We start from the raw sequence: 27,790 nt of genomic DNA on the forward strand, positions 1-27,790 counted from the left end.
AATAAGTAAACTGTAACGAAAACGATCAAAAACATTGGGAAATATAATTTGGGATTGTAATCAAGAACATCGGTCGCCGCAGTTTTATTTCCATTGAAAGTTAATGTTATCCGACGATATTGATGCGGCCCGCCATTTATATGCTGGTCCAGTTGTCTTGCCGAGTTTGTGTATGTATCGCAAATAGAACAATAAAACTTTAATGTTTTATGATTTAATGAGCTTGATTGTTCCATTATAAGATATTTTTTCTTATAACACTCTTTACGGGATCAACTACCTCTGCAATTTACCTAATTGCACTTAAAAGGTGAGGCAGGTAGCAGGTAGGTGATTGTAAAAATTAATGATGGTGGTACCGTGGTGGTACCTGCATTTATAGTGGGTAGTCATTAAGATGGTGGCGTTAGGTACAATTTATAGATAGGTACAGTACATACCTATGTATGTTATAAATTGTAAAAATTCAGATTGGATTGTAATCATTATAGTAAATTATAGGTACTCAAATAGAAAGGTAAATAACATAATTCTGTAAGAAAGATAGGTACGGAAGACTTTACATCTATTAAGGCCCCAGTACACAATGGGCCATCGCATGCCACTCCAAGGGACGCAGCCATGCGGTAGAATGAGATAGCAATACCACTTGCTCCCTCTGACGCATAAATGCGTCCCTTGGAGTGGTCGGCGATGGCCCATTGTGTACTGGGGCCTTTACGTAGAGGTAGATAACAAAATATTTTTTATATTGATGGAACTAGGTATATATGCAGTTTTAAAAACCACCGGTCGTTTATATACTTAACCAGTTGTACTATACTTCGTCTTCCTCAATTAAGTAGGTATACAAGACTGACTTGGGAGGTATTAATTAACTCAGCCTTAATTTTAGCATATTATGATACATATCGTAAGTTTGTCATACACAATTAATTATTGATCTCGTACATCCCATTTCAACCGAAGCTTAAATACTGTTGTATAAAATTATAACTAAATTACAACCCATTGAACACATCGTAAAAATCCCTGTACGAAAACATACATCGATAAATATAATATCTCTCCATAAGTATTAACTTGTGGTGCTTAAATTACTACTATATGTTTATGACTACTATATTAAAATAATATACATTCGTAGACGATTGGCGACAAAACTAAAAGCCATCTAATGCCGGCTACATACGTAACGATAAATCGTAGCGATTAAACTGTGCAGTCCGAACTGCGCAGTTTTATCTACCGTGTGTATGACAAATCGTTACGATAATCGACAACGATTTGTCATACACACGGTTGATAAAACTGCGCAGTTCAGACTGCACAGTTTAATCGCTACGATTTATAGTTACGTGTGTAGCCGGGGTAAATAACATAAAACTGACTGACCTACGTCCTGCTAATCCAACAAACTTTATTGATTAAAGATTTTAATTTTAAAATTGACGCTTACCGCATTAAATATACAATCTATTTTCCAACGCCAATAAACGTTTTGTACAGTGCAAAATGTATAAAATTAGAGGGAGCTATTCACGCACAAGCAAAGTATTTTACTTTGCAGTCGGCCACAGACTACACTACAGTACACATTCTATAGTTGGTCAGGCAGATCTTGTCAGTAAAAAAGGCGGCAAATTTAAAAATGTAGGCGTGAAGGGATATCGTTTCATAGAAAATTTTAATTTCGCGCCTTTTTCTACTGACAAGATTTGCTTGACCATCTATATCTATACATAAAACCGTAACCGACTACCGCACCGCACCGCGACTTTGGTGCGGTCAAAACCTGTCTTTCTCGCTCTAACTTATAGCTACATCTTTAACGCATGTACGGCGACTAGAGATGCACCGGATATTCGGTTACTATCCGGTATTCGGCCTATCTGGCCATTATTTTAGTATCCGGCCGGATACCGGAGAGTGACCTACTATCCGGCCGGATACCGGATAGTATTTAACATTGCTTGATTTCGGAGTAAACAAATTCTATCTAAGAAACAGTTACTGTCATAATCATACTCGTTTATTATTTTAAAACAATTTAAACATTCCACTATTCCACTGACTTGCACGCGCACTCATTTCGATCCTAGAAATGAGTCCGTGCGAACGGTCACTAGGAATTTAGGAAACAGGTCAAAACCTGCACAATGTGCATTATGCACCTAAAAAACCGAAATGTAGGTATAGTTCCGCCGGCCGAATATTCGGCGGCCGATTACCGAATATTCGGCCGATGGTCAGGCCGAATATCCGGTATCCGGCCAAACAACTATCCGTTGCATCGCTAACGGCGACATATATGGTAGGATTCTATAGATGTGCTATACGCGTGCGTCCGTGAGGGAAAGAACATACGCAATGCCACACTATGATTGGTCGAGTTTATATGTTGCCCACCATAATCCATAGCTATTAACGTTTAGTCATTTCCCCCATCCCTCATGCCTGATCCAGTTATACTAGATTCATGAAATTATATCAACGGCAAGCAAGATGCCTTAGTAAGCGTTGCAGTAGCGTAAGTGTTGCTACAATATGAAGAGTTCCTGGTTTTATAGATATATGCCATTTTAAAAATTAATCCGCTTTCGAATTTACCCCAATGCCCCTTACCTGACACCCTTCAACAATGTTAGCACTTACTTGGCCGTTAAATCGGACAGTGAATGGTTTTCCATAATATGTTGCCATTTAATTTAATTTTATACTGGTAATACTATTTTGACACTGACGCTACAGAGTTCTATATTGTTTATGACTCCTTCAAATTCTTTTTTAGGAAATTGTGATCATGGCGGTACGTGTTTTGTTAATAACCAGTGAATGTATCCATATTAATCTGTGAAAATATTAGCAAATTGGGAAATTAGTTACTGTTTAAGTGGTTTTAAATTCATCCGTGTGCATTACTAATGCTATATTTTTAGTCTTAACATTCGTTGTGAGGCTTAACCTTAAATCTTGAGCTGATCAAGTCAACATAGAAAATAAGAAATTATTTGTGAGAAGATGCCTCTTTTGAATTGAGTATGTATTTTTCAGCGTGTACCACCGCCCGCGTTGAACAAAGGCAAAAAGGAGAAGAAGGAGAAGAAGCCTCCTAAAGACAACTCCAAAAATGTTATGCGAAACCTTCATATCAGGAAACTGTGCCTGAACATCTGTGTGGGAGAGTCCGGAGACAGGCTTACCCGTGCCGCTAAGGTTAGTATTCAATTTATTTAACATAGAAATTAATATGATAAAAGCCGGGTGTATTGTGTACTCGTCGACATGTTTAAGGTTATGTGTGAAGCAAGTGGTAGACAGCATGAATTGTTCAAGTCTCACAATTTATTTGTGTTGCTTTGTAAATTCATGCAATAGTATTATTTCTTATTTGCAACTTCTGAGCACTATTGCTTTACTGTTCAGAATACTAAAAGAAATTACAAAACACTTGTATCATTCAATGTATGTCTTTTCTCAAAGTTTGTATTCTATGTTTTTGAAGATTATGTAGGTTTTAAAATGTGTTTAATAAGTATGTGACTAATTGCTGTAATTTTCAATTCACTATTGGCAAAGTATGATGTTGATGATTGACTTTTGGTTTAAAATTATTTATAGTCAATTATGTGTACCACTATTTGTTTAATGTAGTGTGGAATGCTATTAAGGAGTTGTTATTGATTTCCAGGTGTTGGAGCAGTTGACTGGCCAGCAGCCTGTGTTCTCCAAGGCTCGCTACACTGTACGATCCTTTGGTATCAGGCGTAATGAAAAGATCGCTGTCCACTGCACTGTCCGAGGCGCCAAGGCCGAGGAAATCCTTGAAAGAGGTCTCAAAGTGAGTAGTGAATGCTGTGGTTATGGTGAATTATGGATTTAGTTTATGCAAGTGGAGTGTGTGCTATGCAAGCTAGTGTTTTCTTTGTAGTATTATGTATATATTATGGTATATATATTTGGGGCCATTTATTACATAAAGCTACCAATTTGATTCCCTTTATGAGAGCCAATTGTTTATGTTATCTCTGAACAGTTTCTAGGAATTGAGTAAATACCTCAATCAACTGATTTTGTCTAATCAGACTGGTGCCCGTTTTTTGAATGGTATTAGACTAATATTATTTGTCCTCAAACTGTCAAGTTGTATGGGTTACCATGACAACACACTAATAATATTAGACTAATACCATTTGAGAAATGGGCCCCAGTTCTAATCTATGAAAGTTTTTGACAACATCTTTACTTACTTTCGATTGACTTGATTGAGAATACCAATGTCTGCAATTAATAATTACTCATAATCACAGAAATATATTGGATTACAATGTTATAGGGTTCATTGAATACAAGATTATTCTGTTTAGCATGAATTGTTCAAGTCTCACAAACTATTTGTGTTGCTTTGTAAATTCATGCAATAGCATTATTTCTAATTTGCAACTTCCAAACACTGAATTTTTACTGCTTGGAATACTAGAAGAAATTACATCCATTACACTACAATTTTTTTTTTATGAAAGTGATGAACAAAGCAAGGTAAATTTGTCAACTATGTGTGCTTGTCTATTTTTGGTCACGTTAAATGATCTCAAGCTGGTTGCCATTATTAATTTATTAATGATATGCTCCGATACTCTCATAAGGCCCATGGTCCTATCCCTAGTACTAATTACTTCTGTGTAATTTAAACGATTTTCAATAGGAACAGTTGCATTTTTTTTTATTCATTAGCCGGGCGCACAGAGCGAGCATATACGCGCGAGGCAATTTCCTCGCGCACAAAACGGCCAGTGTAGACGTGCCTACACTGATGACTACACTGACTACAGTGTGGATGTGTCTTGCTCGGTCGTGCTCTGTGTGGACCCGGCTAATCAATTTCAAAACTAAATTTAACCATATTTCCTTCTCTGTTGACTTGAAATTCGACTGGCAATTTTTTTGTACGATGGACCTTAGTCCTTAGGAGGATACAAAAACAATGTTTAGTGATGTTATCCTGATGCAGTATAGGCTCTAGTTGTCAAGTTGCAGAAACCTGTTACAATACAATAGTGATGTATTTGCCCCACAGCTAAAAAAATACCTTTATAGTAGGTTTTATTTGGCCCGTGGGCCGGGGTTTGGAGAGCCCTGTTCTATAGTTCGTTTTTTTTAGCATTAGAAAGAACTTGAAAGAAGGTAAGCGATCTTGACATGTCTTTTAATTGAAAAACGCTTTTTAAAAATCAGTAACTATTACTTATGAAAGCAGAAGAATATAAATGATTGTATTATATTTATAATTGATACATATTTGCTGTAACTTATTTTTAAAATGTGTTTTTCAATTAAAAGACATCAAGATTGTTTACCTTAGTTCTAATGCTAAAAAAAACGAACTATAATATATAGCTTAGGTTGAAATTAAACTGCATTGCCATAAAAAAAAGGATGAAATTTTACTTACTTTCTATTAGTATTTTATGCCTATTCTTACTTTTCCTTGCAGGTAAGAGAATACGAGTTGCGTCGTGACAATTTCTCCGCCACCGGCAACTTCGGTTTCGGTATCCAGGAACACATTGATCTGGGTATCAAGTATGATCCCTCCATCGGTATCTACGGTCTTGACTTCTACGTTGTCCTAGGGCGACCTGGTAAGTCCATTGCATTTGCTTATAAAGTATTATAACTTAATATCATATTATAGAATCTAGAGATCCAAATTAGCATAAATCTAAAAAAACCAAATGTGCTATTTTCAACCAAAAGGGTACTTATTGTAGGTTGTCAATAAGGCGCTATTTCCATAAAGATTCAAATTGAGATCAACCTTTTCGATAACTGACGATGTGTTACCTTTTGATTGAAATGTCACAACTGCCTTAAATAATATGGACATCCTTTTCATATACCAATCAACACTAAGGTACAAACAAACATCCAAAAATATTCAGAATAGAATAGAAATTCATTACTTTTGGATTTAAAATATAAGAACCTAAAGCTGGAGAAAAGACTTAGGGCCAATACAGACAGACTGCAACCCGACCGCGATTTGTATGGAAACTGCACGCCGACATTGCAGTTGGCGTGCAGTTCCCATACAAGTTGCAATTGGGTTGCAGTCTGCTGTACCAGCAACTAGACAAACTTTATACTAATGAATTGTATTGCCTATTTGTTTCAATCAAGTTTAAAGTAACTGATTTGACGTATTTATTGGCATATCAAGTACGTTCTTGCTATACTGTAATTGTAGTTTGTATTAAGCATGCACATTTGTTCAAAAGTGTAGAATTCACCAAACCTTCACTTTGTAAAGTATGTGCTATATGAAAACTTTATACAAAGAGATTTACTGCATTATTAAGTATTTCTCTCTGTAATAAAGGTACATTATTTTCTTTAAATATATGAAAAGCTATTAACTAGTGATGTACCGACTATTGATTTGGCTGACTAGCCGACTAATCGGCGCTCGGATGGCCGATTAGTTGGCCGACTAGTCGGCTAGTCGGCCGGATCATTAGATTTTAGTTTCGTTTAATTTCGGTTCAGATGCACTTAAACACAACCGTTTTACCTTTTTCGTCGCGCTATTCGTCATATAAGTCATATTATAAATAATAACGTTGAAAAATTTAATAAATAAAAAAATCCTAAGGCTATATTTCATACGACAATCGGACAAGAAAGCGACCAAGCGGTCAATAATTCGAACAAAAGTTTTCGTAAGCACCCTAAATAAGAATTTGGGTAAAATAGGTGAAAAGCTTATGGTAAATATTTGCTGTTTATTTCTTTATGCCCTGTTTTTCTGTCACTTATAAAGTGCCGACTAATCGGCCATTTTTGCCGACTAATCGCCGACTACAAATGAGGCCGGATAGTCGGCGACTAGTCGGTACATCCCTACTATTAACCCTTTGACCAAAAATATGTCAAACGCGCCCGGCTACAGCCCAATTTCAACCTTCGTGCATTCGACAAGGTTCACATAGATAGCATTAATCTGTGCATTAGTCACGGATGTGGTAGTCTCTAATGAACATTCAGATCAGATGGTATTTCTACACTTACCTTGTATTGAAAATTGGGTAATTTCTCCTTTCCAGGTTTCAATGTGGCGCACAGGAGACGCAAGACTGGCAAGGTTGGCTTCCCTCACCGCCTCACGAAAGAGGATGCCATGAAGTGGTTCCAGCAGAAATATGATGGTATCATCCTTAACAGTAAGAAGTGAACTAAAAGTAAATGACCTGAAAAATAGTATTGTCTTTATCTTTGTACATTCCTCCCATCACTATTTATATTTACTCATACTCATCGTGTCTAAAAGAAACTGCCGATATTGTCGAGCCGGGGAATCCATTATTTTTTAATTTTTCTCTGACCATAAACTAAGCACTTAAAAGTAGGAAGGTCATTTGGTGTGACTTTGTTGGAGCACGAAACTGTTAATACCGTTATGGTACTGAAAACACTCGACATCGATCTTGTCATAGCCAAAAATGTCATGAACACTGTAAAACCCTCATTTGAAAGTATGATACCTTGACTACTTATGTAGATGTACGACGCCATAACTAAGGATACTTATGGATGCTATAGGCATGTTAACTGGCGACGCCTTTAGGGATTCTTAACACGGTCACCTGTCCACATACTAAAGTTTTAGTTGATAATACAAAATCACACGTCCAAGTGTGCTTCCACTTGAAGTTGGGAACCCATAGTGGAAGCGCGGACTCCTGAAAAAAAGCTCATGACCCCACATTGGGGGCACCCGGACGGGAACGTGTTAAGTATAGCATTAGCATTCAAAAGGTTAAAAATACATATTCTACTGCCTGCTGTAAGCAAATGTCATCAAGCTGCCTATACGTCCTGCAAATTCCATATATCTAGGAATTTGTGTAACATGTGTGTAACCCAGCCCAACCAGAGATTATAAAAACTCTCAAGTAGAAATAGTAGTTTGTGTTACAAGGGATCAAAATTATATATTTCCGTCAAGGGCGTACGTTGAATCCTGAGCGTAATGAGGGATTCAAGTGTTAATGCCCAAGACGAAATAATTTTGATACCGTGTGACACATACTGCTTTTCACATCAAAAATGAGGAAAATAAAAAAATCTGAGTGTTGACACAATCTGATGCTTAAACAGATTATTTAAGCTAAAAAAATAATGTGCAAAAAAATTTAAAAATTGTGTGCTAGAACAGAAAAGTGTTACTTTGATCCCTCCTAGCAGGGAAGAAAAGTGCCACTTTGATCCCTCCTAGTAGGGAAGAAAAAGCCGTTTTTCGAATTGGTGATGTGAAAAATATATTTACTGCAAGTAAGTCAAGTCAATATTTTGGCAAGCACACAGCTATTTTGTCCAATTTTGTCCTCTGATTTTGTCACTCAATTTGTCATAGTCATACGCATTAACCAGAACAGAACCTAAGGAGGTTTGTTGGAACACATTCAGTGCCAGCGCGAACTAGGCGCTACGAGCGTAGCCGAAACGGGAAAAAACCGGGCAAGTGCGAGTCGGACTCGTGCACGAAGGGTTCCGTACCATAATGCAAAAAAAAAACGAAAAAAAAAAGCAAAAACAAAACGGTCACCCATCCAAGTACTGACCACTCCCGACGTTGCTTAACTTTGGTCAAAAATCACGTTTGTTGTATGGGAGCCCCATTTAAATCTTTATTTTATTCTGTTTTTAGTATTTGTTGTTATAGCGGCAACAGAAATACATCATCTGTGAAAATTTCAACTGTCTAGCTATCACGGTTCGTGAGATACAGCCTGGTGACAGACGGACGGACGGACGGACAGCGAAGTCTTAGTAATAGGGTCCCGTTTTACCCTTTGGGTACGGAACCCTAAAAACCGTATGTAGCGAAAAGCGCCTACAAACAGAACCCGCCTCAGCGCGCACCAGCCTAGCGTGTAAATAGCACGAAAATATAGCTTGGCACAAAAAAGAGTAGACTAGTGTTGCCACTTTTTAATTTCTACTCTTTTTTGCCAAGGGGTTGTGCACAAATCACGCGAGGTTCGACAGGGTAAGGGGGGTCACGAAAAAATCACGATAGATCACGTTGGGGGAGAGGGGTATTAGGAAACCTCACGTGTATTTTTCTACAGTGAACGAAACTAAGAAAAAAAACCGACCACATGAGTAGATACTTTTTCTCGGTTTCGTTAAAATTGAGTCGAATAAAAAAATACACGTGAGGTTGTGTGGGGGGAGGGGGGTAGCCAAAAACCTCACCAAATATCACCAAGGGGGAGGGGGGGTCAAAAAGTAGCCGAAAACACCGCATGATTTGTGCACAACCCCCAAGCTGTAGAAATAAAAAGAAAAATGTTTCTAAAAACTGCCCGAAGTAGTCACAAGATGGCGACACTGCCTTCACGTCGCTTGTTACCATAGCAACGAAATTTGTTTAAGCAGTTTGATGGAACATTTTATACACAAACACACGGCCGCGAAGTGACCAATATGTACGGAAAAGACGACGATGACGAGGATAATGTGCTTGCCCCGAAAGAACCTCAAGTATACTCGGTGGATCCTGATGAGCGGAAGGCAGCCAGAGGCCTCCGTATCAAGCGCCGGCAGGAGGCTATTAAAAAGTAACTTTTTGAGTTTATGATGCTGTTTTGCTATTAACCGGCGAACACCGCCCATATAAATTGATCCGATCCCAATATTAGTTAGAAGTAATCAGAGGTCACCTGTATAATGGTATGGTCCATGTGTAGTTTTGCATTAAAATTATGATTGTGCCTATTAACAATTAGTACAGACAGCATGACTGTTTATTGCCGCGTGACTTTATGATAGGTACAGTCGCCATCAGATATATCGGAGCGGTCAAGGCGCTCAAAAATATCTGAACACGCCTCTATTGTCAAGGGGTTAATAGAGTGCGTGTTCAGATATTGTGAACACCTAGGCCGCTCCGATATATCTGATGGCGACTGTACCTATTTAGATGTTGTACGATAGCTGCTTGCAGTATTTAATACCTTCCTACGTACTGCAAGCTGTACTTACTATAGCTGCACTTAGGTTATAGACTACCTTCCAGACACCTCGTTATGAGAGTTTACGAAGAGTCGCGGTCACCACATATATGACACATAAGCAGCGCGCTTTTACTTTTACCACAGAATAAATAATAGTACTAGGTACAGAAGACTCACTCTCTAACAAAACGCGTCTGTTACGATCAGCACAGATATGGCCGCTAGGTGGCGACAGCGCCACGCGCGGCTTATGGCAAACCCCAAAATTGGGGCCGAACGGATGTACCTGTAGCAAAGCGACGAAATCGCGGAGTGAGCCACGCCTGCTTTTACCATCAAAGGTGCATCCACACCGCAAGACGCGCCACTCAGTTGCATCTTACACTAGTAGTTCGCCCCGAACTGAAAACTCGCGGTTCGCTATAAACTATATAGTGTAGATTCATAAATATCTAATTCACTTTCGACACGATAGAATAAAAAATGTTAAATTCAAGATGGCTGATACGCCTATTTCCTCGCGTACCCACCACAATTGACCAGACAACGATCCACCTACCCTACCAATGTATCTAAACAACTATGGCCACTCATATTTTCTTGCAATGGAGTTGACCAGAATAGCAAGACCCCTCACAAATAGCTTTTGGACCTTCTAGGCTCTTCTAGCTCCATAACCCCGTGATCGAGCCTACTCATAATTTAATGACTAAAATATAATGCCCTCAACTACATGTTTACCTAATATAATTTAAATTAGAATACATTTACTTAAGTTATTGTGTATCAAACTATCCTCTGATAGTTCAGCTTAAAAACATCGAAATGCCAGGAGGTGCCCCTAGCCAGCCGAATGTAAGAACAAGAACTTCACTTCGCTTCGCTCGCTCGTTCGATTATTTTTATACTATAAACAATTTTACGAGTAGGTACCTACCGTCAAACTAGCCAACCGAATTTGTAACCAAAGGAACTCTTCGATGGAATAACACAAATACATCGAGTTTAGGCTCATTAGAGAAGTCTCAAGAAGTAGGTACTTGATATACCTACATGCAAATGAAAAGAAGTACAGTCAGCAATAAAACCGTGTACAAAAAATTTTTTTTTGTGTATTTCGCCTTTAATTCCGTGATTTCTGCAGTTAGTGTTACTTATTTCTGACTGACTTAGGTAGGGGAGACCGGGGACAATAGAAACAATTTTCCTTTAACCGCCTGTAACCGTTATATTTTTATGAGTAGAAAGATGTACGCCCAAAATATTTCAAGGTTAGTTATCTGCTTCCTAAATGAAATGTATTTGGATGGTCTATAATCCATAGTTTTTTGACAATAATTTAATAAAGAGAATGGGGCAGCGTGGTTCAATTGACCTCACATGACTGTCAATTGAAACACTATGTAAGGTCAATTGAAACACTCGAATATCTTCGGCACAATGAAAGTACTTATATCTGTTTTAATCTTTTTCATCACTACCTCTGCATACAATGAGCACATCAAAAGTCCGCAAGCATAAAATAAATATTTCTCAATTTATGAGCATTTGAACATCTCGATAAAAACACGCGGGAAAAAAAAAATAAGTATACGACTTTCAGTTTTCTTTGTTGCTGCTACCTTATATATTTATCTTAACCAAAGTAATTTTAATGCAATTATAAAATATAACGATATAGAATCGCAGAAAAAAGCATAATCATGTTTCATACAAAAGTGCTTGTTTCAACTATAACAATGTTTCAATCACAACCATTCCGTTTACCTACCCTTTGACAACGAGTGTTGCAAACGTTCGGGATGTAAAATGAAATACGTATCAGTTTAAATTGTTTTATTAAAAAAAAACATGGCGATATGCCAAATAAAAAAAATCCTAAACTCTATAAAACAAATAACTATTACGTAAGGTTTGTCACCGACTTTAAAACGTGATTAAAATATAATCTGTACCTACATGAACGGATTATTTTTGGTTTTGCAGTTTTTATTTAAGGCCGTTATTTTTTAAATTTGATTTTATCTGTTTCATTATTTTTTTATTTAAAATATTATTTTTTTGCTTTCATCATCAGCTTATCGTCACAATCACCAAATGATTCTTTTAGAGAGCAGCTGCATGAGTTACTAACCATTTGTTATATTGTATAGGTACCTACAAACATACGGGTCAAACAGAGATCCTCCTTTTTTTTAAATCTGTAATAACCATTTGTTATATACACAAGAACCTTCTCCAGAATGTAACAAAATACTTTTCTGAAAACCGCATCAAAATCGGTTTAGCCGAACGCGAGATTTCGCGAACATACATACATGCATAGAAACATACGGGTCAAACTGAGAACTTCCTTTTTTATTAAGTCTGTTAAAAACAAATGTTCACATAAAAAAACTGCAGATTTCTTTACGAAAAAAACTTCGTAGATCCACAATTTATCAACTAGGTCAAAAAATTGGTACATAAATAATAGTGAACATCAATAGAACAAACATGTGCATCGAATACAGAACCTCCTTATATTTTGAAGTCGGCTACTTTTGGGGACGATTAAAACGCGAGGACGATTGAAACGTTTCAATCGTCCACAAGCAAGTTGTTTCTATCGTCCCCACACCTCGTTTTTCACTTCAAGGTCAAATATTATATATAAAAAAGACTCGAACGCTGATCAATGGCCATTAAAAACATTCTTTCATTCATAACTCGAACACCAAAATAATTAGATTAGTCAAAATACAAGAGTAAACGAAGTTATAAGAAAATATACGAGAGCGCAAGTTCTTACTTTTTACCGCGAAAAACTTGTTTAGCTCGTGGACACACCTGTCTCGCACCGTCGCTCGAGCCCTACTGGTCAAGGATTCAAACATGGCCGACCGCGTGTACCGAGTCTTGAGTCAGAAGCGTAGGTATTATAAATCATAAATCATATATTTATTTGTAAACATAGGTTTATAGTTTTCGAGAAATTTGACTTGTTTCAATCATGACGTGTTTCTATTGTCCCCGGTCTACCCTATATGTAGGTACTTATAATTTGCACTTACATAGAGCGGAAGCACCTCCCGAGGAAGCGGCATTGGAAGAGGAACCCGGGCTTATTGAGCAGGCCACGGCCGCCGCGGCCGAGGAGCTCCAGCGGCTGGCGCTAGACGGGGCCGCCAAGGTCACAAACGTCAAAGTAACCACCGATGAGCGGGAGGTCATCCGTCGTGCGCTCTTTACCAAGAAGCAGACAAGTGAGTAACGTGGTTATCACACTTATGGCTAGGGCATGCAGTACCGGTCCCGGTACCAAGAATTTCATTTCCCGGTTCTGGGCACAGCCGGAACCGGGATTCCCGGTTCTTCCCGGTTCTCAAGGCATCATATGATTATTTTTAAGAAATTGTTTGTGTTAGCGTACAATCTTCATGATAGACTTATTTTCATATAAATAATTGCATAACTATTAATAAATGACTTATTTTGTTAAAAAAAAAAACATTTTTTTTGGCGTTCCAACCTATTTTACTAAATTAACCGGCACACTACCTCCGCCTGGGCCGAGCCACACGGCCGTAGCGTAGTCGATGCACTCAGCACTATGACGGCACGGCATACAGAAATTAAAATTTCGACCCGAGAGCGAGAACGAATAGATTGCTAAAAAGTCCGTCTATTTTTTTATTTTTTTTTTTATTTTATAATTTACCATTATCCGTAATATCGATTGGAAATATTGAAATGCCTACTTTACCAGGTTAGTTTGTCGGGTTATTTGGGTCCCGGTGGGGTGCTATTATGAAATAGCACCATTATTAAAACAATTAAATGTTAATATAATGTCCCGAGCTAAAGTATTAAAACATTACTACTATTGAAATAGGAATAAATAGTCATATGATGAGAACCGGGAAGTACCGGTACCGGGTCTTCAGTACCGGTTCTTTTGACACTAAAATTCCCGGGAATTTGAGAACCGGGAATTCCCGGGAGCATGCCCTACTTATGGGCTTATTGAGCAGGCCACGGCCGCCGCGGCCTAGGAGCTCCAGCGGCTGGCGCTAGACGGGGCCGCCAAGGTCACCAACGTCAAAGTAACCACCGATGTGCGGGAGGTTACCCGGCGTGCGCTCTTTACCAAGAAGCAGACAAGTGAGTAACGTGGTAATCACACTTATGGGCTTATTGAGCAGGCCACGGCCTATCACCACCGGTTATCACAGTTATCCGTGTGTGCGAGTGGGACAGGGACATCGCTATATACGTGCATGGTAGTGTCTCGCTCACACACCGGAGCGACGTGCGAAATTGCGGATGCACATCCGATCGTCTGCTTAATAAATAAAATGTTTTTAAAAAATACCAATATAAGTAGGTAATTAATTACGGTATTAGCGTCATGAGAGCAAAAGATATATATTATAATATAGTCCGTCAAACAACTTTGTCAGTAGAAAAGGGCGCGAAATTCAATTTTTCTAAGGGACGATAACCTATCGCGATTCGCGCCTACATTTTTTAAATTTGCTGCTTTTTTCTGTAGGTACTGACGGAATTGGCTCGACTAACTATCATATATATATATTATAAGATAAAAATCAGTGCCTATTAATCATGGTGAACTTTTGCAGTTATTAGTATCACTTTCAGAAAATAAAAGTGTTGGCAACTTTGCCCAAGTCACTGCTGGGCAAAGTTATCAGCTCTCACTGTTTTTTGTTACCTACTTAAGGCGATATGATTCGAATCATCAACGAATCTGAGGGGGTGAGGTGCGCGGCAAACCGTGAAGCCCCGCCCGCGCGTCCCGCGACCCGCTCGCCGAGCTCGTGAGCGTGCGCCGCGCACGGTAAACATAGCAGACGGGTCACAGTATAATGATCTTATGATGGCAGTATTTTAACTAGACCGGGAAATGGTCACGTTTTAGAGTTTTTATTGTATATGTACGTATGTATTTTTTGCATTACGTATTTCTGATCATTTCATGTAGAATTATTATTTTTATATAGACATGTGTACTTATTATTGATCAGTAAGAACGTTTTAATTTCATGGCAGCGTGTTCGAGTTAAAGTACCTAAAGGAAAGTAACAATTTTAAAGGAGACGGTCAATTAAGGGTTCTATTTATAAAGGTTATTAACCTTAATCAACAATTTTACTTTACAGATTCCTTTAACTCAATAACGCTGCCGTGAAATTAAAACGTTGTTACTGATCAGTAGTACTTATTTATAAGCTCTAAAAACAAAAAAAAAACAGTTTCAAAGTAAATTTCTGATAACTTTTTGGTCAGTGCAAGCCTTATGGTTTCGTCTTGGCAACATTTTACATGAAAATGTTTTTGGTGGGTCTCATTATCACAATTTCCAATACTTTTGTTGCCTAACTTAATAAATTATTGTTTACAATACCTATCGACTTTATACCTACTTTAATGATCACACAATTTTAACGAAACAATGTTTTCAAGAAAATAATTCAATTAAGTGCGAGTCAAACTCGCGCACCGATGGTACCTACATTTTATTAAGTACATTATATATATATATATATATATATATATATATATTTAATTAAGTTGTAACTGACTCATCATCATCATCTCAGCCATAAGACGTCCACTGCTGAACATAGGCCTTCCCCTTGGACCTCCATTCCGGTCGGAAGCGACCCGCATCCAGCGTCTTCCGACGGCCTTAACAAGGTCGTCTGTCCATCTTGTGGGTGGACGTCCTACGCTGCGCTTGCTAGTCCGTGGTCTCCACTGGAGCACTTTTCGATCCCATCGGCCATCTTCTCTGCGCGCAATGTGGCCTGCCCATATATATATATATATAACATTTTCAAGAAGTCTGGTCGCTTGTGGTGAAAAAAAAAATGTATGGAGAACAGAGTGGCCAACTTTCTTAAAAATAGTTTATCTAATACTGATTCTAAAATGGTATCACACATGCTATTTACATTTCTACAAATAAAGATATGGCCTAGATGGGGTTTAAAGTGAAGTATGGTGCTAACTAGTAAAAAAGACATAAAAGTGCGATTATCTCGAAAACCACGAAACTTTTACTAGACCTATAAGTGCATTTTCTGGACCAGCCTAAGCTGCCCTGTCGATGGTTAGAAGGTTGTCCATTAATTACTGGACACCCTGTATAGAGATGTAACTAACCCAAATGGCACTTGGCACTTTTTTTATCTGATAGTCAGCAAATGAGCCGCCTGATGGGAAGCGGTCATCTGATACTACTTTAAACACTAAAACGTCCATGCGTTATTGATTTAGTGTAATTTCCCCACCACAAATTAGCCTTTTGGCTGCACTTGGGCCGAGCACAAGCATAAACAGTAGCAGTAGGTACTAGGTACAAAGAAATCACGGAGCGACATAACCTCCTTGTTCAAAGCTACCACGATAGGCTCAGCTAGAAAGTCGTAGAGTAACTGACTGCAAATAAATATGGGAGCGATAGCTTGCACTCCGTGGTCCATAACAGTCAAACAGATGGCGATGGCGTCGCATTCTTACGCCGATAAGGATCCGATAAAAGATAATTTTAGATATTAGACAAAACAAAAAACCTAAGGTAGGGAATAAATACATTAAAAAATGTTGGCTAACGGCGTATTGCATAGAGTATCATTCTATGGAACTTGCTAACTATGTAAACAAAAGTTACTAGTAAATTCATTCATTCATCAAGTTTGATTACATAGTTAGCAAGTTTCATAGAACGGTTACCGATACGACGGTTATGTCAATTACACAAACGTGCACGGTGCGTAACGGAATGGGTAAGTAATATATAATAATAATATAATTTTATTTGGCGTATTAAGTGGGACGCGAGTCGTATTAACCGTGACATGTAATTTACGACCTCCACTAAACTATACTCAAACAACAAAATATCTGCAAACAAAAGATTATACGAGTATAGCGCCAACTGCGCGCCTCTGGGCTGTATCTTATTCTTTGAACCTCGTGGCGGTGCAGCGATACAAAATTCACGTACGATCGCAGTGAGCGGGGTAAGCGGGTGGTGCGGGTACAGAGCGCTTAGCTCCACCCAGACGCTCAATGGCATTGGGCCTACCAATCGTCTTAATAATATTAACTAGATTTTGCCCTGTGCGCGGGGCCCTCAGGGCCCCGCGGTACGCGTGTTGTTTGCTGTTGGTGCTGTTGTTGACGTGTTGTTGTTGGTAATGTTGTTGTTGCTGTTGTTTGCGCTGTTGTAATTGCGTAGTAGCTTGTTTTCCAAAGGGAAAAAGAAACAAAGTTGTACTTTTGCTAGGACAAACAGATCCGCGTGCGAGCACTTCATTCCTGTAGCTCGGTAGCAGTCCGGTTATGTGAGGGTCGCAGTTCTAACCTAACCTAACCCACTTTTCTGGTAGCAGTCCGTTTCTGTGAGGGTCGCAGTTCTAACCTAACCTAACCCACTTTTCTGGTAGCAGTCCGTTTCTGTGGGGTTCGCAGTTCTAACCTAACCTAACTCACTTTTCTGGTAGCAGTCCGTTCCTGTGAGGGTCGCAGTTCTAACCTAACCTAACCCACTTTTCTGGTAGCAGTCCGTTTCTGTGAGGGTCGCATTTCTAACCTAACCTAACCCACTTTTCTGGTAGCAGTCTGTTCCTGTGAGGGTCGCAGTTCTAACCTAACCTAACCCACATTGTTGGTAGCAGTCCATTCCTGCTGTTGTTATTGTTGTGTAGTATAAATAAAGTTGTACTTTTGATAGAAAGAAAAGATCCGCATGCGAGAACTTCATTCCCGCAGCTCGGCCCTCGGCCTCGCGTGCTTGGGAAATCGTAACTTTTCCTATTGGGTCGTGTTGCAGCTCCAACTTCCTCCTCACGTGTGACGCTTCGAACAAGACTAAAATACAACCAAGCGCAAGATGAACTGCCTGTAGGCACCTTGAACTCTCAATTATATTTAATTCATGTCGACCGTGGTCAAATATTAAAATTAGTGATATGTATTTAGTTCTTAAATAATTGTATTGCGATATGCCTATTAGGGTATTTTTTTCAATTATTTCAATTTTACATTTTATATTTATTTAAATTTATGATTATGATGATGAATTTGCACGCTTGACGGACGTGGCGCGTTGCATGCGATCCAAAGCCGGGTGCCTTCGGCACCCTCATACTAAAAGCGTAACACTATACATATATTGTAACATCCCCATATTGTATCAATCCAAATAAATAATTTGTGATTTTCAAAGGAGTCAAAGAGCACGAAGGAATATAATCATTTTGCAGATCGGACGTAGGTATATCAGTAAAGGTGAAATACTGTAAATATATCATACTTACATACTCACAATTATATTATCTAGGAATATAATATTATTTACCTACATTGAAATTGGTTGCTGACCTAGTGAAAATACTGAAATATTTTAACTGTTGATGTAGGAAAGCTAGGCGCTTTCAAGCACCTCGTAAAGTATTAGATGCTTCTGTTATCAGAAAGTGTGTTTTTATAGCACTTAGTGACTTTTTCTTACGTTTCATATGCTTTGATTACCATTGTTTGTAAATGGTAAAATCACGTGACCGCGCGGAACACACTGACGCAGGTCCGTCCTCTACAAGCGCTGCCGCGCGACTGAAGAGGGCGTAAGTGCGTTCGCGAGTGATGGCGGTTGCGGATTTAGTAGGTATTGAAACATAGAAATTATTTTAATGATGTTACCGAGACAAAGTGATCCAAATCATCTAGATTATCTTATTACCTATACATTTATGTAAAAAACAAGCCAATAAAGTTTGTATTGTAGCTCTGAGATTGATTTATTGTTAAAAAAAGGCGTAACTTTGGAATTTTTTTCTATCGAGCAAAGTTTATCTAATCATGTTTTTGAGATCCAAAACATATCTGCCAGATCCTTAAGTATAAGATATTTTTTTTTCACAATTTTAAAACATTGTTTCTTATATTTCCGATGGATTCAAAAAACTGGTTCGCTTAGCTCCTACGGGAAAAGCACGCCTTAAATTGAAATCTCTAAATGTTGGTACTGAAACGTATTTCTTTGCAAATAATAAATAGGTATTACTTACTTAATTTCCGTTTTCCACGTATTTTTAACTCTAAATAATTATATAATATCGTTCCAAGTATCTATGCAAAAACTGGAAGCGGAAGCTGAGGATAGCCAAGCGCGATATGAACTCATCACGGCAAACTGGGATGTCATGTTAACTGTCAAGGATCCCCTGGACATTCAAGCGGCTATGAAAGAGCAGAAGGAAAAATGCGACTTTCTTTTGGCTCAGAAAACTAAAATGATTGACGAGTTAAAGAACGACCTCAAACTTATGGACATCGCTTATTACGATGATTTAGAAAAACAAGTAGGTTGGCTCAGAATTTTGGTCAATATATAAGCATTCTACATTTCTTCATTTATATTAATGCCCTTTCCTAATATGATTTAAGGACAAGGATATAAAAGAACTTTCGGACAGGATTGAAAAGCAGGTGTCCATAATGCAGAGAGCTTACCAGAAGCAGCTTGCGCTGATACAAGAAGCCATCGAGATAGAGCGTGATGCTATGGTCGACCACAATAACAAGCGATGGGATGCTTTATATAGGCAACGTGATAAGGAGGAAGTTGCTCATATGGAGTCTAAATCTGAACAGGTCCGTTCTCAGACGTTCATGTTATGATTTCGTTTCATTTATTTATCCATTAAATTTGTACAGCAGACCTTTCACTATTTCTAATTTTACATTTTAATTTAAACCAAAATAAAAACATCATAAAATAATATTTTAATTTTAATTTAAATATAAGTTGAATGTGTGACATTATAATTTGACTTATTCGTATGAATGGCTTTCGATCTTTTTCTCCATATTCAACTTGTATTTTATTACAGCTGGAAGAACATAAACTAGAGATGGAAGCTATTATGTGGGATCACCATGAAAAGTTTCGCGTTGCCAAAATTGAGCTAGAGGTCTTGATACAAGAACTACAAAAAGAACTCCAAAAATTAAAAGCCACATGTATCATAAATACGGAAAAGATTGGGTATACTTATCAAGTGGGTAAATCATAAGAATATACATATATGTACATATTTTATATCTTGAGGATTTAGGGCCACTGAAGCGGTTCTCTATCACACTGTTGCGGTTTCAACCACAGCGTAATAGACATGCTTAGATTCGTCTTGCTTATACAAATTTACCGCATCCGGATACAGTACACCAGCGCGATAGCCGTCTAAGTAGGAAAGGTATGCCCTTTGTGTGAAAGTATGATTAAAAAAGGTAATAAAGTAATATCATATTTTAACAGGTTTTGAAAAAACGTGAAGAAGAAAATGTATTTGTGAGATCGCAACAGAAACGTAAGATTAATAAAATGTCCGATGTCGCTAATAAATTGCGTGCGAAAATCCGTAAAGCCGCTGAAGATGGAGCCATCGAAGAAATGAAGGCCGACGCGGAAATCGTAAAGTTAATGCAAGCAATGGACGATTTGGAAAAGAAATCTTATCAATTTTCTCATGTTAACAATTACAAATTTAGTCAGATTTGGCGCATGTCTATGGCGCGATGCACAGAACTGGCTAAACAGTTGAGACTGGTGGAAGTTGCTTTACATGCTCATATTTTATCAGAGCCACCGCCTCCGCCACCGCCACCTCTCCCGAAAAACCCTCTCTGGAAATACGGTAAGTATATAGACTAACTTTGATTTGTGTATTTTTATGTGTTATTTGTATATTCGTAGGTCCTAAGTTTTAAAACATTGAATTTTATTATAGAACATGAAGCATCCAGTGAATCTCAAGCAGTAGCGATCTTTGAAGAGGAACCAGTAGATCCTAAGGATATGGTAGCTAAAACAGCAAAAGATAAACTGGTAAACAAATTATGTACTTCGGTATTATCAATATTTGGGCAGTAGGTACAGTCACGAACCGCGATTGTTGAGCCATTTAGTGTTCTAGCTAAATTGGACATTCCATAGCGTAAGTATTGAACAACCAACTTAGCTAGGACCCTAAATGGATCAACAATCGCTGTTCGTGATGGTACATGCGGTGGTCTATTAGTCTGATTAACCTTTGATTTATAGGTACGACACATCCTTCAATTGGTCGCTGATAACACGGGATTTCTAGTAGAAGATCGTTTACTAAAACTTATAGAAAAATATCAGCTTACATCAAGAAACTTATGCACTTTAGATTCCATTTTTATGGTAATTTATCTTTACTATTACATATATTCATATACATTACCTACATTTATCTGCTTTATGAATTTCATGTCCTTCAGAGTTTATAGTTTAGAATTTATACCTAATGATTACCTAATACAATATTTAAGGGTACCCTGTCGTATAAGTCATAAGTGTAATTTCAGACATTTCCTAAGTACTTGTCATTTATTGCCGTTACAAGAAATGTGAATAACACTCATATTTGTTTTTCAGGCTCTTGAAATTCAAGCCGAGGAAGATATCGAGTTACTGTGCAAAGTCTTTTTGAATTACGCTTTTTGTCCCGTTTGTGTTGAGACAGATAACGAATCGGAATCCGTAGAACAATCTTCTATCCCTGTAAGCGTTTAAACTTGTAGTTAAATAATTGTACTAATATTAGGTACCGTGAATATAGCCAACTTTGCCACCAGGGGAAACTTTGCCCAAAACGACAATTTTAAGCAAATTTGTTAATGTAGAAAATTTTTAAATACTTATGGCCACCCTGTTATTTTTAGCAGAAAATAGGTTAAATTTGTGACAAAACTATACACCAAACATGTACACAACTTGACTTGGGAATTTTCAGCGAGTTGTCATATATAGGGTATATTTCGGCGGGCAAAAAATTGTTAAAAAATGAATGCATGTAGAAAAAAATTGAGAACCCTTTGACAAATATTTCCGGGTTTCAGTTATAAAACATGAAGCATAGATTATGTCCATTGAGGTTTAATCTAAAAAGGCCTAAAGACACAAAAGTTTTGGCGGTGGGCAATGTAATCCGGTAATTTTCAGACCTATGGATGCCAACATTGCCCACCACCAAAAACGGCTTAGGGTTGTCACTTTTGACAAATTTACCCAACTTCGCAAGTAAAAGAAGGTTATGTTTGTACACTAAAGTAAGTTTATAAATATATACTGTATTTGATTGGTCTTATTATCCTTTATTTAGATGTTTTATCCCTTTTACGCATGAAAAATACAGCAAAACTCATATTTTAGGCCATTAAACTTTTGTAACAGGTTTTCTCTAAAGTGACAACCCTAGCCTTTGTAAAATGCTTAGGTGAGTCTTGTATGGAAAAGGGCAAAAACTGGTAGGCAACATTGCCCACCCGATTAATTCAAAAGTTTACATACTTATCGATAAGTTATTAACAGGGAATGGTAGGATTTCCCAAAAACTTCTTGTGATTCTTAGACATCATCATCATAAGAGCTGTACTTCAGCACCAAATTGACGTGGGCAATGTTGGCCACAAGCCCGGATATCTTTGCCCGCCCTCTAAAACGCCGAAAAAGTGGGTACAAACAGGATTTAAAAAAAAATTCTTTAAGTAAACTGAAGCGATTGATTACAATGGACGTGCTGAGCAAAAAAAAAGCCATACGATGTCATATTGTTTTTTTTGAGAAATTCGTGTTTTTTCGAAAAAAGCGGGCAAAGTTGGCTATATTGACGGTACAGGTAAAATCGACTGACCTGCGCACCAAACTACGATGGTAAGTAGGTATATGATTACAAAGGTAACTTTGCCCACTGAAACATGCATTACCATGATAGGTACTTAATTTGTATAAGATTTGTTAGTTTCAAAAACAAATACCATTTAATAAAAAAAAATTAATATAGCTTCCACGGTAATACTCCAGGGCAAAGTTGCATAGTTTTACGGCACATATGCGGTTTTTCCCTTTCCCTTTCTTCAGATATGCTATGATCCAAACTCTACTAACCTACGAACGTGCCGCATTTCAGGAGGATGTCGCATCACGTAACACAATCCCCAGATCAGTTCGAGGTAATATTTTTAAATTAAATTAACGATTGTCATATCGCCGCTATACTTACTCAACCTCGTATCAGCAACACTCATTTGATGACAAAAACACCTGTATTCCGAATGAAAGAAAAGCGACATTTCCATTAAATGATTGTTGCAGATATGAGGTTGAGTAAGTATAGCGACGATATGTAAGATATTGTTATAACTTGTAACAGGAACTAATATTTAATTTGTTGGATGATTTATCTGTGTAGGTGATAGGTCCTCAGTCCGGGCACGATCTAGTGTGGCAAAAAGTGTTTCAGCGAGTTCTCGATTAATCCACGTAGGGTTTAGGTAAGTAACTACCTATTAGTCCTATTACAAGTTTGTAATTTTGCCAGTAAGTGCTCTGTGTGTGTGTAAAACTACAAAAGTATTTAAATCATGATCAATGAGCCGTGTCATTTTTTTCACGGTCCTTATGTAATTTTTGTGATTTTAAATTTAAACAAGAGTTTTTTAAAGCTCGATTACTGCCTTATGTACCCTGTTCCTTTTGGTCTAAAGAAACCCTTTTTTATTACAGAGGTCAGGAATTATCGCCGTCAGACGTACAACTAATGACAGAAGCTGATGAAATCATACAAAAATGTGGAGAACTGAGTGGTAAATATTTTATAATTCACATATAACTCCTTAAAATCCCTATAAAGTCAGACCAAGCTAACTCTGCAGCGATTTTGATAGCATAGACTGTGCAAGTGATATTTTAAACGTAATAATTTCATAGAAGTTTTACGTTTAAATAAACACTTGCACAGTCTGTGCTATCAACATCACTGCAGAGTTAGCTTGTTCTGACTCTATGGCTAAACCTTATCAACCTAATATACTAGTATTTTTGTTATAGAAGTGTGGACATATTTATTATTTTTGTATTATTCATAAATCCGCTGTGTTTTTAAAAGTGGTTTTCCATAATATTATTAAATTATTAAATGCTTATCAATGTTTTAGTGGGCACAGCGGGTACTGGCGCGATCACGGAATCAGGAGTTTCACCAAGTCAGCGGCGACCGCACGCGCGAGGTGTCACGGTCACCTCCCAACTCTCACTCGCTAAGAGCATCAAGGCCGTTAATACATTCCTTTGCCCATGTATGAACTTCTCTAATTTGTAATTACACAGTCAGAAATAATAGGGGATATTACTGCAATGTTCTGCCGCCAGAGTGCAGCACTACTGACTCAGTAAATTCATAAACTAACTTATACATACTGTGCCTTTATAAACTGTTTTTTGACAAGTTTTCACAGACAATAAATATGACACTGATGCATCAAGGTGGTTTGTTAACAAGGGCCTACCGGTAAACGCGAAAATCGAAATTTAGTTATCTGCCTCTTTATCGCTCGAATATGCAAAAGTGATAGAGAGATTAGATAACGAAATTTCGATTTTCTTGTTTCGCGGTAGGCCATGTGTCAATGTGGTTTGTTTACTGTATGTGCCACAAAGGTGCCACCTACGCAGAGCTTTGCCTAATATTCCCTATTTCCCATGTTATGCAGCTGTACGGCAATAAGGTCAAAAATAGGGTGTGTACGAAAAAAATATCTAATAATTTTGTGTGAGGACTTTTTTGGAGTTGTGGAGGAGAACGATAAAAATATATCATTGATGCCTGCATATTATTAATTGCGGTAATGGCAAAACTTAAATAGTTTACTTAAGTGACGATTTATACGGTCTGTCAGCGTAATTAAAAAAAATTTGGAGTTGATACAATTAAATTTGGTTCTTGGTTGGGGTTAAACTTTTCCTCATATTTGTAAACTATATTATATTTGTTAACTTTTGGTAATATTGTAATTTTTAACTTTCTCTTTTCTTTTCAGTGGGGCACTACTTAGAAATTGAACCAATGCAGGTACTCACAGCCTTAGCAGAGTTTGTCTCGGTATTCGTTCCACCGGAGAAAAGGCGACTTTATGATATACTGTAAATATCAACAAATACTTACATGGCGTTTAAGAATGTTAACTAACTTATTAACTACGTTTAATCCGAATTCGGAAATAGGGACAAATACACTGCATGCATTTGATTCAATACGCGTATTGCTATCGAATACTTTACCCACCCTTTGAGTTGCCATTTGTTGTTCCACTTTAGCATAATTCCATCGTACTTTGTATAAAAATAAAAGTTGATACGTTTACAAATAATAATTAATAACTAGACCTGTAATGTTTTAGTGATAGCGTGAAACCGCCCGATTTTACAACTCCATCCCGTAAATTAAAATCAGAGGAGATACAACAGTATTGGATGGAGTGGAAGGATGTTTTTCCATCAGAAAAGGACAAATTTTGGGATGGAATGCTTTCGGCGCTTAATAATTATTTGCCAATTTTACAAGGTAAGCAAAACTTCGCCACTTTCGTCATACCGTCGGCGTCTTCCTCTGAATCACTTTTTTGTACATAGGTATGTCGCAGTCGGATCGTATAATCCGCCGTATTACATTACGGCTAGCCGTTTTCAAAAACAGGGGCGTTTTGAAATGCGGCGGTTTAACGATTAGCCGGATTGAATGCGGCTGAATGAGAATCCGCCGGAATGTATTCGGCGCCATACGTTCTTCAACACGGCTAGCCGTAATGTAATACAGCGAGTCATTAGTCGCCGCTTTGACAGTTTTTAGTTCCCATTTTTAACACCCGTGGCGCTGCCTGACAAACGCTGGGGTGTCCATCAAATCTGGAGTTCGTCGGACTGTTTCTTTTAAAAAAACATTTCTTTCGCAACTTAACTAGACGGAGCCCCGCTTCGCGGGGCTCCTATTTCTGAGCGGTTTGCCCTTCGGGCATCTGAAGCTACCTAACGAACCTAACCTACCTACCTATTGATTTAGTGAGACGTCCGTGAAAACATTACACTTTGGGGAAAAAAGCGTAGGTAGGTAAGTAGGTTAGGTTCGTTAGGTAGCTTCAGATGCCCGAAGGGCAAACCGCCCAGAAATAGGAGCCCCGCTTGCGGGGCTCCGTCTATTTAAGTTGTGAAGGAAATGTTTTGGAAAAGAAACACATGTAGTGCGGTGGGACCATGGTAAAAATAAATTAAATTGCAAACATTGTCAAACTCCGGTTACGTAGGCGACCGAAAGAACTGGTCACTCTACAATCTAAAATAGTAGTACGATGCGGCTAAACGTTGGCCGCCTTATTGAAGAACGTATCGCAATGACAATCCGGCTAATCGTCGAACCGCCGCATTTCAAAACGCCCCTGTTTTTGATAACGGCTAGCCGTAATGTAATACGGCGGATTATACGATCTGACTACGACAGGTACATTACATATAACACTAGCTCAGCGTCGAGTGTCAGTGAATCTTGTTTTGCACAAACTGAATAAAATTTCATCCTCCTACCGTTACTCTTTTCCAACGCTCAATTGGGAGACCTGGGAGTCCGCAACTCGGCAACCTAATCCCAAGAATTGACATAGGCACTATAGCTTTTAAGATAGTGACTGCAATCTGAATCTTCCAACCCAGATAAAATTAGGTCTTATTAGGACTAACCCGTTTTCCTCACGATGTTTTCCTTCATAAAAAAGCGATTGTTAAATGATTTACTTAATACTAAATGGCAGTGTTAGAACCTGATGTGAACCTCGGTTTAAAAGTCTCACGCCTTACCGCTAGATTACCAACGTTTCCATAAATAAAACTGTTTTTTTAGAACGAGAAAGACTTCATGAAGAGGTGTGCGGTCTCCGTCGTCGCAATGCGGCCCTGCGACGCCTTATGCGCGGCGCGTTGCCCGAACTACCCGTGGTGCAGCCGAAGTACATGGGTTCATACCCTAAAGCGTTCACGAGCACAATCCCCGATGATGTACCAAGCGCTTATTCGAGACTTCCGCCTATTTGAACATTATTAAGTCTTATTGGCGCGTCACGATAAAGATACAAATACTGTCAACAGCAACACTGGCTTTTATAGATGCATGTGTTATTGTTTCATGGATTGAAATTTTATTTTAGCGAAAAATCTTGTTCGTTTTTTTTTTTGCTGTGTAAATGTCTATGTGTAGTACCTATTTAACAGTATTTTTGAGGTCTATTTCTTTTTCCAATATTATTTTCATATACCTATCTAAATGGAATTTAAGAATTTGGAACACTCAAATTGTAATCCTGAAGCCTGTTCTGTACAAATAAATCTAGTAACATTGTTAAAACACGAGGTAAGGTAACCTATTTCTTTCTAAATAATTTTATATGCAACAGGGCCTGGGCAAAGTTACAAAAAAGGGCAAAGTTGCGCGCCCTCCTTTATATAAATGAATTATATGTGATATAATATTTCAATCATGTTTTCGCCGTATAGGCGGTCAATTGTTTCGTATTGTATTGTTTATGGATACTTAAGTGTGTATATCTATATCGTGCCATGTAAAGACAATTTCAATAAAATATTACATTTATATTATTATAAAAAAGCTATTTCTTTACTTAGGTATTTCTCATTCATAAACGGTAGAGGACCTACCCCAAAAATCTAAATTTATCTGTCTCTCAGATAGAGTTAGACCAAGGCCCCAACGCTGTCTGTTCTCTTTCACGGCGCAGCAACTAGTATCATTTCTCTCTCCTTGCTCGTTTAAAAATGCCGTTTGTCAAAAAAGGACAACCGTACTGTTGACAAGATGGACTTCAAATCCAGGTGTCCCCTTTTTAGGTAG

At 38.0% G+C, this 27,790-nt stretch overlaps 2 protein-coding genes across 3 annotated transcripts; both read left to right on the forward strand.

Annotated features, from left to right (window-relative positions):
* The first annotated feature begins 2,668 nt into the window (after nt 1–2,668).
* On the forward strand, nt 2,669–7,257 carry LOC134797603 (large ribosomal subunit protein uL5). The gene is made up of 5 exons (XM_063769913.1): nt 2,669–2,809; nt 3,055–3,216; nt 3,692–3,841; nt 5,495–5,642; nt 7,104–7,257. Exons 1-5 carry the CDS (start codon nt 2,804–2,806, stop codon nt 7,229–7,231), a joined length of 594 nt encoding a protein of 197 aa, XP_063625983.1. The 5' UTR covers nt 2,669–2,803; the 3' UTR covers nt 7,232–7,257.
* Nucleotides 7,258–9,429: 2,172 nt separating this feature from the next.
* On the forward strand, nt 9,430–26,995 carry LOC134797604 (dynein regulatory complex protein 1). 2 transcript variants are annotated; one of them, XM_063769915.1, is made up of 16 exons: nt 9,430–9,623; nt 13,077–13,264; nt 19,155–19,390; nt 19,476–19,682; nt 19,922–20,089; nt 20,347–20,725; nt 20,819–20,916; nt 21,133–21,258; nt 21,493–21,618; nt 23,027–23,069; nt 23,309–23,390; nt 23,623–23,702; nt 24,054–24,194; nt 24,936–25,038; nt 25,296–25,459; nt 26,786–26,995. In XM_063769915.1, exons 1-16 carry the CDS (start codon nt 9,490–9,492, stop codon nt 26,974–26,976), a joined length of 2,466 nt encoding a protein of 821 aa, XP_063625985.1. In that variant the 5' UTR covers nt 9,430–9,489; the 3' UTR covers nt 26,977–26,995. The 2 variants fall into 2 exon arrangements, with proteins under 2 accessions (XP_063625985.1, XP_063625986.1); XM_063769916.1 differs by lacking the exons at nt 9,430–9,623; nt 13,077–13,264 and adding an exon at nt 14,024–14,162.
* The last annotated feature ends 795 nt before the right edge of the window (nt 26,996–27,790 follow it).

The sequence above is a fragment of the Cydia splendana genome, chromosome 15 (genome assembly GCF_910591565.1).
Source record: "Cydia splendana chromosome 15, ilCydSple1.2, whole genome shotgun sequence".
NCBI classification, from domain to species: domain Eukaryota; kingdom Metazoa; phylum Arthropoda; class Insecta; order Lepidoptera; family Tortricidae; genus Cydia; species Cydia splendana.